This window comes from Bombus bifarius, unplaced genomic scaffold, assembly GCF_011952205.1.
Source record: "Bombus bifarius isolate JDL3187 unplaced genomic scaffold, Bbif_JDL3187 scf7180000007970, whole genome shotgun sequence".
Lineage (NCBI taxonomy): Eukaryota > Metazoa > Arthropoda > Insecta > Hymenoptera > Apidae > Bombus > Bombus bifarius.
This window is the reverse complement of record NW_022884356.1, coordinates 1,288,979-1,304,189: the sequence shown is the minus strand read 5'-3', so window position 1 is coordinate 1,304,189 and position 15,211 is coordinate 1,288,979. Positions and strand designations below refer to the sequence as shown.

Sequence of the window (15,211 nt, the reverse complement as noted above, 5' to 3'; positions counted from 1 at the left end):
ATTCGTATTGTGTAAGGTATCGATATATCGATATTTATTGTAACGTATCATGTAATCGATAACTATTCAACCATATTTTGACGATGACTTCAAATCATGTCAATTGAGAAAGGGAAGAAGGGAATTATGTATTGTTAGTTGTCACACGTTGGCCTTTATTTCTCAACTAATCGTGACCATCTGTTGACTCTTAATACACAATATCGGTTAACGACACTTGAAGTGCTCGCGCGGAAGATTTGTCTGGACTTTTTCCCATTCTTTTCCTCTATTTTTGGTAAATTTTATTCAAAGTGATCATCATGACAATAGATAGAGGCTTTTTAAATGTGTTGATACTAAGTTGGGGATTTATGCTGGTATTTACCGCGTTTCAGACAATGGGAAATATCGAGGTAAGTTTGAAAATAAGATCATCGCAATATTTTAATGTTGATCTGAATTTTTTTATCTTTCTTTATTACATATATTTTACAGTTTTGTACGAAATATACATATACATTTTATTTTATATAAATCACTGTTCAATGTGGTTTATATGGATAACATTTGATACAACATATACATAAATTGAATAGGTTTTGTATATGCATGAGTTATATTTAATTTTATCACAGAGGAAATACTTCTCTCTCTGGGTTCATAATTATTCATTCGTTATACGAAAAATTTGAGATGTAATTAGTGAATAAACTGAAAATGAATAAAATTTTTAATATTTTGCGGAAATATTGTCACTATGTAGCTAAACATAAATTAATGTTAAGATAAGGTTTAATGGAACCATTTAAATGGACAATGTATGAAACTGTCTTTTTTAACTACGTAAGGTTAGCATATGTCAAACTTAAAAAAAACTTTCATTATTCTTATAGCTTTGTTATATGTTATAGTAATAAATAATATTGTAAGTTGAACATTTAGTTGCAATATTTATCATAATCAATTGAAATTATCTTAAACACTTTATTTACGTATTTTTTATTGTATGCTTAAAACATATTGTGTTCATTATTACGCATGGTTTAAGTTGTGGAGCCATTATTTTAAGTGAAAGTTATTTAGTATTAAGTACTGCAAATGTAATAATTTTGGAATCATTAAAAATCAATAATTAAATTGACCATTAATATTTTCCTTCTTTAACTATATATCTTCACTTATATACCATTATGTTAAGAAATATAGAACGCATTTTATGTATTCCATACCCATAATGGTTCTTTGTTGAAGTTTTAAAATCACATGATTATTATATTAACATATTTAACAATACACTTAATAATTTGGAAACATAAATTAGCGATAAATATAATAATATTAATTATAATGTAATCTAATATAGATTAACTATAATAATATTATTATTATATATATAATGTTGTTATATGATTAACAGATAACATTTCTTGTCATTTTTATATGCGCAGTACTTTTTACGTAAGAATCTGTAAAATGTTTTTCACAATAGTGTAATTCATTAAAGTGATTCATTTATGTTTCATTAGAATAAAAGCATGCATCATTATTATCATAGCGTTCATTTAAACAAATATAAACATGTGACTTTGAAATTTTATACATACAATGTTAAAAAGAATGTTTTCATGAAAGAGTCAGTTGTTTATATAGGAGAAAGTTAACAAAATATTCAGATTCGTTTTTTCTTTTTAATTTTTATCTACAAAGATTTCAATATCAATGTAATTTCTTTAAATGGAATTGTACACATATTTTTATCATTTAAGGATGTTTATAACAAGTATATTTAAATGATAATTTCTCGAGTATCGTTATAAAAAATTAGTGACAATTGTCACATTTCGTTAGCATCTATTACATAAAACGAATGAGCTGCGAGAAGAGAAACAGTTAAGTCGAACCGCGTCAGTCTGGTTTGAATCCAAATGTAAAATTATTATTCTTTGTTACATTCTTAATATGCGATAAACATAAAATTACTTTCAGCTGAAATTTAAGCTGCTAATATCACTATCAGCCATTTATCAGATCTAAGATAAAAGTAGGAATTTTTATTATTATTATTATATTCTATAAGTATGTATGATGCGTAAAAATTGTAGATTAAAGTATTATTTTCTTTTAACAATAACATATAATTTTATAACTTTAATGGTCGTCATTGCAATTGTTGTAACGATACAATAAAAATGTTATTCCACTCTGTATTAAAGTATAAACTAAAAGCCACAATATGACATATATGTCGATAAGATAATATTATTTCTTTCATCTTTATAAAGACATACATATAATGTTATAAATACAGAATACAAATACATATTACATTGAATATGGCACATTGATATGTACATATCATATAGAACGTGTTTAATGAATGATTCAATGCACAGCAAGAAAGAGATATCATTTAATTGTCAAGCCCTGATAACTCCTATCAATTTTATCCCGCAATGAAGATGAAAGCAAGGAAGCCGTGTATGAGTATAAAATCACGAGTATAAAATCAAGCGGATAATGACTGTACAAATAAAAATATTTATTGAAACAAAGTCGGTGTGTAATCGAAATATCTATCTCATAAAAAATAATATTTTTAAATTGGGATCATCGTGAAGTTCTGTATGTTGTTTTCTACATTTATCTATAAAAATATCAATGATGATATTGGCATCTGTAATCAAATTTGTTAGTATAAGAACAATTTACAATAATTGAAATTAATCTGTTTTTAGAATACATTCTTGCAATATTTTTTTATTATAACTTATTGCCTATTTTGAAATTAACATTAAAAATGTACTATTAATAAATTATTAGCGCATTTTATATTTTTAAAAATCAGTTGATCGTCATCATATAATTTATTCTAAAGATGGCATTTATTAACGTACGAAATCATGTTGACCTGTTTTATAAACAGTGAACTAAAGACTTAAGTAGTATGCAATGAAAGGATATTGGTGATTAATTAAAATTAAGTAATCTTGATTGATTACTTGACTTAACACTCTACTTTGTTAATTATTCCATAGTTTCTGGTATTACATGACGCGCTAAATTGATTTTCAACGCAATAAAGTTTATCTCTTTCTAAGCTATATTCTCTACTACATAAAAAGAAACCTTTCACTTTTATTGAAAGAACAAGATTAAAACGTCTCGGTCTCGAATTAGATGTTAGATTCTCATCATGGACATCAGTATATCTATATATACTTTGTTCATCGTTGCTGAAATGCAAAAACTTTCAAATATTAATGCGATCCATGCAAATGGCCAATTACTTCTTTCACGTTAGGATAAAAAAGAATGTTAATCATTTATAATAGTCATTCGTAATCAAAATCATTTAAGCTAATATATATTCTTATTCCACAATTTTTTAAAATCGGATTCTAACAATTATGGTCCTTATAGTTCTTCTTAAAATAACCTATCGACCATATTGTAACTAAGTATGTCGAAGTATTTAAAAAGTAAAGATAACGAAAGTCCAATTTACTAAAAACATAAACATGTTATATTCTATTATATTAGGCTTATTTTCTGTGCAGAAAACAGTGCTGCAAAGTATTAACGAGGATGATCCGAATTTCACCGGCGAGGCCTACACTAGCTTAGCGATAATCTATGCCGTGTTTGCCACGTGCAATTGGTTAGCGCCGTCGTACATTTCGATGACAGGGCCGAGGATCGCTATATTGACCGGCGCTTGTTGCTACGCCCTTTTCATAGGATCTTTCCTCTGGCCTCAAAACGTTCTGCTTTATGCTGCTTCCTGTATCCTAGGTCTGGGAGCTGCTTTGATATGGACTGGACACGGACAATACCTAACGGAGAATAGCGACTCGGACACGATGTCCAGAAACGCTGGTATATTCTGGGCGATTTTTCAGTGCTCCATGTTTGCTGGCAACCTTTTCGTCTACTTCATGTTTACCGATTCTAAGATTAATGCGACGACCAGGAGACTCGTTTTCGGTGTGCTCACCGGATTAGCGATTCTCGGCACGTGTTTACTGGCTACCTTGAGAAGGATATCGAATAGCCTAGTTTTAGGCGAAGCAGAAGGCGTCTCGAGCGCCGACAAAGAACTTCGCATACCAGAACCTGCAAGGAAGAAACCGTTGTTAGCTGCCTGGCATGCTTTAACCGATGCGATCGATCTTTTTATTACAAAAAAGATACTTTTGCTATCTTCCATGTTTGTGTATACTGGACTGGTGTTGACGTTTTATTCGGGAGTCTATTCGTCCAGTATCGGATTCACCAAAGCAATGGGTGACTCGCGTAAGAGTCTGATTGGTCTTTCTGGAATTTTCATTGGAATCGGAGAAGTGGTTGGCGGAGCTCTCTTTGGCATCTTTGGCTCGAAGGTATCTCGCGTCTGTGGCGTGTGGTCGGTGGTGCTTACCGGGTTCTGCGCACATTTATTCGCTTTCGTTTCCATTTTCTTGAATCTACCGAACGACTCGCCATTCGCAGATACCGACGGCATAGGTTATATCACTCCCTCGCCAGTTTTGGCAATGGCTGGAAGTCTCGCTCTGGGTTTTGGAGATGCCTGTTTCAATACCCAGGTCTATTCGTTATTAGGCATATTATTTCCACAACGAAGTGCACCAGCTTTTGCACTGTTTAAATTTTGCCAATCGGTCGCGGCTGCGGTAAGTTTCGCTTACAGTAATGTCGTTTACCTCCATATACAGCTCCTAATCTTAACGATAACGATCGTTATTGGTACTAGTACTTTCTGTTTCGTTGAGTACAGTACAAGAAGGGAAAGAGAGAGTAATCAATCAGAGAGCGACGTGTCGAGCGAGTAACCTATTTACGGACGAACGTTGCGTTAACGTAACATTTCATTTTTTAATCTTATCGTGGTTTTGTTAATTCACATTATCCAATCTTATCGAATTTACATTGTGATTATGAAATTCTAAAAATTTATTGGATGTTTTTATCTTTAGTATTTCTTCTCTCACCTAAATATCATAATATTGCCAATTTGAAAAAAGTTGAGCTTTTCAACATTATAGAACTTGTTCGGTGTACCTTTTTTTTAATAATGTTGCGTTTACGCAACTTTTACACGTTATTTCATTGTTTGGTTCTGAATGGATTATAAATCGAGAAAAAATAGAATGGTGGAGGCTTAAAAAATGCTCAAGCAAATGAATTTATTTTATTGTTATGAGAAGAGTGGTAACAATGATATATTATTTTATAAAAATAGATAGTTAAGACTAAAGATTTTGTTACATATATATAAACATACATATGTATTAGATTGGAGCGTATGAATGTCGTTTTTTTCAAGTTTGAATTTCGCGCGCTAATACCACGCATTCAATTCTGTCCCATTATTAATTATCAACCACGTTAAAGAAGGAATTTATTATATAAGTCACGTGTATTCGATGTAAAGATTTTCTTGCGAAATTTAAATTTGGGAAAAGTAGTGGTGTTGGAAGCATAAAGATTTCTGGAAATCTAAATATAGAATTTGGGGGAGACTAAAGATATTTCCAATTCCACGTAAGCAATTTTTTAATGCGTAAATTATTTCAAAGGAATTTATAAACGAAGAAATTATATTAGCTCTATTCGTAGACTTTTTGAATTCTATAATTGACTAATTACAAAATTGTTATGAATCAGAAGTAATGACAAAAAGTAGTTAGTTTTCAAAAAGCATATCAAACGATACTGAAATTACTACGATCAAATACGACACATATGCAGAAACTACGTACAACTAAAGCTTTATTGTATAAAACGGCATTTAATATGCATTAATTCAACGTAAACAATTTTTGCTGCTACTGATGCAACATTGCGTCGCTTTAACTACATATTTAAATAACGCTGTTCGTTTAACTGTTGCGTTTTTGTTTTTATGAGCTTTAACGAAAGACTTAGAAAGACAAAAACCATAATGAACAGCGTGTTAACAGATATCACCTAAAGTAAAGACATTTCTGACGACAACTGTGTAATTTCAGAGGTAGAGAAACTATATTTTTGTAGCAGCGAATGTGTTAAGCCTTAAACAAAAATGAATAGCGAGATAAGAATATTAACGAATCGTGCAATTCCAATGTTTCAGTACCATTTCGTAAAAGACTGCGTTTCTATTAATTATTTTATAATAGTTACCAACTAAGAAACATTGAAACGAAATAGATTATACATTTTTGTTGTATATTTTGTTACTACCGTCGAATAGTAATTTTGCACTTGTAAAATAATTCCAAGTAATTCTACTAGATTCTGGAAGTTCGTGACATTTTCAAAAAAGCATCACATCTCTTTATCTATATATATATGTATTAAAGATAAATTTATTTTTTTTATGAATCTTGTTATTTGTAAGTATATTTTTAATAGTGAATGTTATCATAATTATAGAAAAGAATTATGATGGTAGAGAGAGTATTTAAGAACTTCACGGCTATATTAGGGGTAGAAAATATATTTAATCTATGTTTGCGATTAAGATGCAGAAAATATGAAATAAGTATGAAATAACCCCAGCCAATGCGATATCTTTTTTATACCGTTTGCATAATAATTCGTGCTATTGTAAGATATATAGTATCACTATAAAGCTAGGATTGTTATTACATGAATTTGCAGTTACAGATTTTTATAAAGCTTTTAGATGAACGAACATTTTGTTTAAACGAGTTTATATATATTTTATAGATATATTTTATTTCTGCTAATCGAAGTTAGGAGAAAGATTCTGTTGTAAAGAAATTAGGATTGTGAAATGTTATAATGTAAGATGATATAGATATTGTTTGAACTGAGTATAAAGCGAAAATAGCTATATTTTTTTAAAAAGATTAGTGATAAAGAGAACACTGTGCTTCCGTGTGAATAAATAGCACGAACTTCCATTAACATAAATGTCTTATAATTTCTATTTATACTATACATGTACTGATACATGTATAGTATATACATTGATATATGTTCAATGGAATAGAGTTCTCGCGGTTTTGAAATGTGGTAAGACTGTAATATGCAAAGTTAGTTTGTTGCATTCTTGATAACTGCGACAGTAAACGGTTTTCTATCGATATTTTAAAAAACGTTGAAGAAATGATATTTTCTAGTATTTACAGCAATAGTATGAAAAATAATAAAAACATGTATTATCGATTATGTACATATGTATGTACATTAATATACGAACAAAATAATTTTGAACTTATTTTTCATGGTGTCGAAGGAAATAGTCAATGATATTGTACTTTGTATGAAAATATTCTGTACATAGGAATAACCTGTTAACTTTGAGACTAATTTAAGACATAATCCTACCGTTTGGTGTATGTACCGTATAGATATAGAATAAGTACATTTTTGTCCATTAATAAAATTCGTCTATTCTTGTTGATCAATTTCTGTCAATTTTTAAAATCTATGTAAATGTCAATGTTCACAAAATATATAGAAAATTTATCCAGTTTTCAAACCGTTCTTAGTTAAAGTATTATTGTAAATATATTACGACCAAATTTGTAAATATGTGTAATTTGAATTGCAATATATGATACAGAAAGCATAACACTTCGTATGATTCCTAATATTATTAGAACAATAGTCGATGTCATCTAAAAATATTTGTAAATTTCTAATTTATCAATTTAGTATTCATTGATACATATCGAACATTTAAATTCTCTTACATTTACTACGTAGTCTTTACTTTGGCATCAAGACATCAGTCACATATACATATATATACATATTTGATCAATCAATGTTTGGAATGTTGGAAACAGAAGATAACTTATTAATCAAAAATTGGGAATGAAATGAACAAAAAGTATGCGACTTGACCGACATTAGAACATTGTGTACCGTATGCAAGTAGCTTCAAGTATTCCATCTACTATTGGCGTTGTAGTAGTATTCTATGCTGAGTCGATAACATATGGAATGACACTAAACCGGTAAAGCAGTTGTAAGTTCCTCGCAAGACGTAGAAACTTCAATATGAAAATACATTGGTGGTAGAACACCGTACATTTCAATAATTCCTATATACACACACATACGCACAACAATTTATTATTTTTATATAATTTTACGATTCTAAAATATTCCAATGTTGCATTAAACAAGTAACCATTTATTAAAAATTTTCGGTTAGAATATCAACGACGCGTTGTATACAGACACTGTTCAACTCCCGGGCAGCCACCTGTCGCGCGCATGCGTACTGGCGGTAAAACACCTCGCTGGTCGTTTCTGAGTGTCAGTGTAAATCAAAATGGCGAGTGTAACGACGGTTTGTGACAGCTCTCGGCCTGTTTCGCTCGTGTTTTCGAGTATTTGAACGGGACGCGCGTAGTTATGTTGTTCACGTGACTGATCTAACTCTGAAGGGTGAGTGAAGAATGATCAATTATTCGTGGCAAACATCTAAACGCGATTTTTCCCAATTTCTTCGACTGGATCGACACCCTCCTGTTATTCCATGGACAGTGGCGGGGTGACATTGACGTTACTCGTTGAATTACGTGCTTTTTAAGTAACTCGTACGTCTGAATTTTTTTTTTCTCTCTTAACCAACGAACAGTTTGCTATTCGTGTCGAACACGAATAATTCTGGAAAATCTTTTTATTGGGTGTGTATCGTCGATCGTTCGAAAAATGAACCAACGTTAGAAAGATCGTTTGATAGTGTTGATTATTATTGTTTCGCGGAAGTGTCACGAGGTGTGTATTGTTTCGAAAGTCGGAGTTGTGTGCCGTGCACGTTCGAACGTGTATCGCCCGCGTTCCCAATCTCGTTGTGCGTGCCTTATTTTTTCATTCTAACGCTCTGTTCCGTTTGGCCACGGTGAGTCGATATTCCATCACGATGACATTTAATGTCATATAATAATACATACAACGCGATTCCGATATCTGGATCGTTGACTCGTTAACAATTTCTCCCGGTGTTTACGTACATTGTTTAAATGTTAGTTCACGTTAAATGTCAGGGGTTGACTGTCATTCCTGAGATTTTATAAATATATGCTCTCTTCTACAATCTGTTTTGCTCTCTTTTAAAAGATCGTAAACTGGCAATTAGACGAGCAAAACTGTTTTGTAGCATAACGGGTATAAATATGCTCTTTCTTTTCTCTTTCCTTCTTTTCTTTTGTCCGTTCTTTACTATACTTTAAGTAAATCATGTAAAATTTGAAGATGTCTGTTAGTATTTAAGTTTTATATTCGCAGTTTCTTCGATATACGATTTATATGTGTACCACTTATATCGAATTTAAAGATTAAGTAAAAAGTTGGTCCTGTGGCGCAACGGATAACGCGTCTGACTACGGATCAGAAGATTCCAGGTTCGAATCCTGGCAGGATCGGAAAGTCATTTTTTTTGTATTTTTTTTATTTTTTATCACTTTATATATATTTTCCATTTTTAGTCTTCACAGAAAGCATACAGATATTTAAGGATTTTTTATGGCTATTTCGTGTTATAAAGCATTTAACATATGAAGACTATGATAAGTTTATTTTTGTAAAAAAAGTATTTTAACTCATTAAGGACCTAGTACTGTATATATATAGTTTCCATAATGTTACAAATACTTCAATTTCTTTATTCTAAATTAATTAAGAAAAAAAATTGCGAAGTTAATGTTGCGTTAATGGAACATTGCCTCTTTGTGGTTTAATATTAAGCAGTTAAAGGGCTATAGGATTTATTATGCGAGAGCTACTATTGGAAATATCGAAATGCACATTAAGATACAGTGCATGGGGATTTTTCTTTGGTCAACGAGTTGATGCAACGAGTTGCTCAAGAATCTCCAGGAATAGTACGCATTCCAAACAGGCCAGAACGATGCTGGTGCACTTTATTCCTCCCTTTGCATTCTTTACCTCGAAAGTTCACCCGGAAGATAAACACAGAGCATCGAGTTTCTAGAAATCTACTCTTAATCGACTACTCAACCTACGTTCCAAGTTTCAAATTGAAACACGCTAATTCAAACGGAGAAAATTGAAAATATTTAATTAAAAAAGCTAAATGTTCGCTCGCCATCCAAATTCGAGTAGCTTCTAGAAAACTAGAAAATCATACTAAAAGTAATTGCACGTTCTCTCCGCTTCCTCATTTCTATCGTACGTTGATTGTATTCAAATTGCAGTCAAATTGCTTTTCTTTGCGAATAATTTTTTCTTCGTGAATAATTATCGACGAAGAGAACAATTATTCGGTTACCAATAACCATCCCTAAATAATGAGAAATATTTCCTGTTATGAATAATGCTTACTGTTGATTGATACGTATTTTCATCGCCGATAATACGATAATAATATTAAAAACCAAAAACAATTCCATCGCCGATAAATGGTTAATCACCAATAATGGTTATTACAGTTATCATACAGTAGTCGAGAAATATTTGCGTTACCCATAATGGTTATTCGTAATTCGTAACCGAAATCAATTTCGGCCCATCGATGGTGGTTAACGATAACCAACGAAATTTTCACCATTTACGGTGGATTTGATTTTCTGGCTAAAATCAAATAAGTCTTTTATTTCATGATATAACTAGACCGCGGATATTTATGCAAACTCATATTTTCACCAATATACATAATTAAAAAAACTGTAACTTCTGATCGGCTGGAATTCTGATCTATCGGCTAGAATGAGATTTTGTAAAAATTTCGGGTCGTTTGTCACGAAAATAAGGTGTAATAAAATATCCGTCAACCTGTTGATGTGTGACGTTCGCGTGGATTTTGACGATACCTTTTCTAAAATTTGCTACTCAACCTACTGTACGGTTTGTTCTGTATGCATTTAAATCGCGAGTATTCGATTAGGTTCGAGTTATTTTTTATTATGCGGCCGGTAAGACGGTGATTATACGAAGAGCGGTAAGCGGTAAACGGCAAAATTGATATTCGAAGCGCTGGGCAATGGCTGTGTGCCATCGCTTGTTTCACCGCTTACCGCTCACCGCTCTGTATGATCACAATCTTTCGCCGATTTCTAAAGTTACGACCTTTGTCGGCTAGATGTTCGTCAGTACGATTGGTTAGAACCAATTTCGTTTCCGCTGGATATGCTGCACATTGCCCAAAATAAAATCTAAAACCAAAAATTGTCATCTATTAAATATTATAAAGTACAGAAGTGGATTTATCTTGACGTTAATGGCGCTATATAAGCGACAAACACCGGAAGGTTATGGAGGCCCAAACGTACTTGTCGAAAAGATTAGTAAACAATTATCAGAACTCCTTTTTAACTCAAAATAAATTTGTTAGTACGCGAAGAAAATGTTAGCTTGGTTAGAACGATAGTTGTCGAAACAGTACGTCGTACGAATATTCGGGACGCCGATCGAGCACTCGATAGGCCCATTACGAAACATTCCGGAGGATTTTTGCGTTTTCTAGAATGCGTGCAAAATGCGTAAAAAATAATCGATTAGTATCAGGCCCCCGAAGGATTAGGTCCGTCACTGACAAACTGTACCATACTTTGGATATTTCATATATTTCTGCATCTTATGTGTATATTATTCTGTACACCCCTTGCATCTGCAGATTTTCTATAAACGCATAAAAATCTAGTTACGTATACTGTTCCCGTACGCTAGGAATCAGTTCGAATAATTTCCTGGTTCCCCGTACGTCGGTTACGCGCGATTACGCATTGACGAACGTGTATTCGATTCGACTAATTGTCTTTCGCTTATCGGTTATATACTCTATGGATGATGGTTGCGAGGCGCGCCACGTCCAACAAATTGCGCAGATCTGGTTCTGTGCCTGCCAGTTCGAATTATCGCGTACGCGTCGCGCGAACAATCCGTGCAACTGTCGGTCCGACGACGTATCTCGTTCGTGGTCTCCCTCAAACTTCCGTCCGGAGACGTGAATTTCCATGACAGGATGTTCCCCTATTCTCTCTCTGGCTCTGTTGCTCGTCGCGGTGCAAACTAGTGGAACGGATCGCGATTCTTCTCTCCCTCTCTCCCTTTTTCTATTTTTCTCATTCTAGTCTCTCCCTCTCCACGGCTGGTGTGCACGTTCGTTTCCTCTGACGTTCACTTTTCTTAGCCGCTCGCGGTAATTCGACACTCGTGTATACATATTACAGAGGCACAGTTATCTTCTTAAGATTTCGTTTTCATAACCTGTTAGATCAGAAGAGGAAAGTTCGTCCGGATCAGAGAACAACGCCCTCTATGAGTTTCTGTAAGTTTGTCAATCGTTTGGTTCTTTGTTCGATATTTGGACATGCCTGCGACGGTATTAGTATATACGGTCTATGATACCTTTTATCTTGATCGTACCGCGCGTGTTGTACGAAACATTTGGAAATTTCTATTAGCGCCGTCGGCGTCGCTATCATGATCTTGTTGGTAGAGTTTCGAAGAGATCTGGAAATGTATGTAGAAATTAACGAGACTCGTTTAGTGAATTTTGATTTAGTGAAAGTATATAATATTTCACGGAGATCGCAAAAGCGTTTAAAGAGACAGTTATCTGTTGCATCAGTAAACTTTATCAGCCATATAAATCAACCATTGTTGACACGTACGGATATCAGCAGGTAAGGCTCGATTAACTTAAGAACAACTAAAATAGTCTTTTTTGTGAGCTACGAGTGTGTTTCTATGAGAGTCGTCAGCTCGAAGAATATCGATACCCGTTTAAGTTTATAATCACTACGAATATCGCATAAGAAATTTTGTCACGCATTTTGTCCGGTAAACAAACGCAGTTACAGGAAGAAGAATAATAAGCCTCGATATTCAGTGGGATTACATTTAACCTAACCTAACTTAACGCTCATTGTACGCTTAACATTGCTATTCACGCTGTATACTAATTCTTTATGAAATACACGTTTGCAATAAAAATATCTTGCAATTTCTATATATATTCTCCGATTGTTCTCAAATTTCACCAATATACGAAATCACGATGCTGTCTCGTTGCAACTGTGCTAGCGAAATTTCCAAACGTTCAACGATAAACGAACGATAAAGTTTGAAATTCGATATTATCGAAAAGCAAGCGCCGCGCGAGAAAGGAATTCCATTCCATCTATCTTCAATTTATTTTCACACGTAGCGTCACTAAGATTACCGAGACACCCTGTATTCGCGTTTTATTTCGCACGAAGATCGACGTTATCCATTCAGACCTTATTTGAATAAGCAGGTTTTTATCCCGTTTCCGCGACACACGGTCAATGCAGAGTCTATCGTATTCGCTAGTCACGATTGGTGTTTCTTTATCCATGACGCGAGTGCAAGTGAAAGGAAACAAGACTCTTCTTTCGGCTATCTCTCCAGCGTGGACAATAAACAATAGCGCACGGCAGCAGCGCATCGCGAGATCTCTCTATCGTATACTTATTCCTTTGCTTTCCTTTCTTATCGACACGAAACATCGGCTGGCTATGAGAAAGACGCGGTACTTACTTAATCACGGTAATTTATGTACCTCGCCAATTATCGCAAAATCGCGTTACGCTGTCACGTGTCTCTGCCGTTTGTTTATATTCTCTTTTTCTCGATCCCGAAGCTATCGTAAGTTACGCGCTAATTGAACAAATTCTTCGCTTCTTCCACCTCTGTTTCGTGGCTTTTTCGTTCCAATGGATAGAATTTCACTTTCGTATACAGGGTGTTCACGTGACTAGTAGTTGGCGTTTTTTCGCCGAACGATGAGTACGAGGAGGAAATGAAAGAGGAAATTCGACGAATAACGATAATATCTTCTTCACAAGCGCAAAAATCAACGTTCTTTTTAAACGATGCGATCTTCCCGTTCTTCTTGCGTATCATCGAACCCTCTCGTCGTTCTACGAGAAAAGAATAACATTGTCGAAAACTTAGTGTAAACTTAATTAACAACTCGGATTAATTCAGAAGATATTCTAACTTTAATTTTCTACATGTCGTTTGTATCTATGTCTTCGTCTTACCGATCTTGTCCGACAAATTTTATAAAATCGAAGTTGAACTACCTTTCGAATAATCAATTTTCGACCGCGTTAGCCTAATCCTTTTTTTTTCGTAGAACGACGAGAGCGAGCGTGCAGTTCACTTTCAACCATTTGTTTCGTTCCTTTCTCATTTTTTCCTCGTATTTATCGTTTGCGAGAAGAACGTTAGCTGGCGATGGCGTGGACACCCTGTATACAGGGTGGCAAGAATTAACGCTTGACTATCTTCGTTGTTTTTGAAGATGTAAAAAAACTTTATGAACAGAAGTTGCTCGATATAGAGAGAACTATAATATGGTGGTAGAAGATACGGTAGAACTTCGTTTCTACAAACCAGTTTTTGTTTACCGTCGGTTGATATACGAACTCGTAAATGATCGAATTATTCGAACTACGCTCGGCCGTATATTCGGTTACACGAACGCGTATTCTGAAACAGTGTTGGGCAGAATTTTATAACGAATAAAGATAGAGAATGAAATTTTATTCACCACCGATGAACAAATATAAATATTCAGTCGAACGAGTATTTATTCGAGCAAGCAATTATTCGTGTTAAAAATTCATCGGAATAAAAATTTAATCGAATAGCCGCGGTAGAATTATGTTATCCATTTATTGTAATGTTGACTTTTATAATTAACTTTCCTCGAAACGGCGGATTGGAAAGTTTATCGTTACTTGCTAGATTATTCGTCTGATAAATTAATACTAAGAATCGTATCTGTATACAGGGTGGCTGGTAACTGGCGATACAAGCGGAAAGGAGGTGATTCTACGCGAAAAAAGAAGTCGAAAATATAGAATAAAATTTTTTTTCTAATTTTTCCATCGATACAACGATCTACAGTGAGATCCGTTATAACGAGACGCGATAAAGTGCAGGCGTACCGAGCCAAAATTCAAAGTCGATTTTCTCGGAAACAAAGCCTCGAACGAAAAATGTTTATTCTACATTTTCGACTTCTTTTTACGTGTAGAATCACCCCCTTTCCACCAGTTACCAACCACCCTGTATGCTCGTAAACGATTACGCGATAACGAAAAATTCTTCGTACTATTATTCGAATAATTCCGCAAAGAATATATTTCTTTTATTATCTTCATTTATTATTATAAAACCATATTTCTATAATAAAATTCATCGTCAATTTTTCTCGAAAATCCCTACATACAAATATACGTACTAAACAGCTGGCCACAGAGAAGGCTAATCA

At 33.7% G+C, this 15,211-nt stretch overlaps 2 protein-coding genes and 1 non-coding gene across 6 annotated transcripts in view; all 3 read left to right on the top strand.

The window, feature by feature from the left end:
* The first annotated feature begins 72 nt into the window (after positions 1-72).
* Positions 73-6,272, top strand: LOC117211560 (UNC93-like protein MFSD11). Of its 2 annotated transcripts, XM_033455583.1 has the most exons (3): positions 73-395; positions 3,540-4,652; positions 4,757-6,272. In XM_033455583.1, the coding sequence occupies exons 1-3, from the start codon at positions 303-305 to the stop codon at positions 4,778-4,780; spliced, it is 1,230 nt and encodes a 409-aa protein (XP_033311474.1). In that variant the 5' UTR covers positions 73-302; the 3' UTR covers positions 4,781-6,272. The 2 variants fall into 2 exon arrangements, with proteins under 2 accessions (XP_033311474.1, XP_033311465.1); XM_033455574.1 differs by having other exon boundaries at positions 3,540-6,272.
* A 1,969-nt stretch (positions 6,273-8,241) lies between these two features.
* Positions 8,242-15,211, top strand: part of LOC117211529 — a 50,161-nt gene continuing 43,191 nt past the window's right edge. Inside the window, exon 1 of one of the 3 annotated variants that reach the window (XM_033455532.1) lies at positions 8,242-8,388. The gene's annotated coding sequence lies outside the window, so the exon portion shown is untranslated. Of the gene's footprint in view, positions 8,846-11,816; positions 12,233-15,211 lie in introns of those variants that run through there. The other 2 variants (XM_033455523.1, XM_033455541.1) reach the window with 2 other exon arrangements.
* On the top strand, positions 9,296-9,368 carry Trnar-acg. The gene has a single exon. It is a non-coding gene; the product is annotated as a tRNA-Arg (tRNA).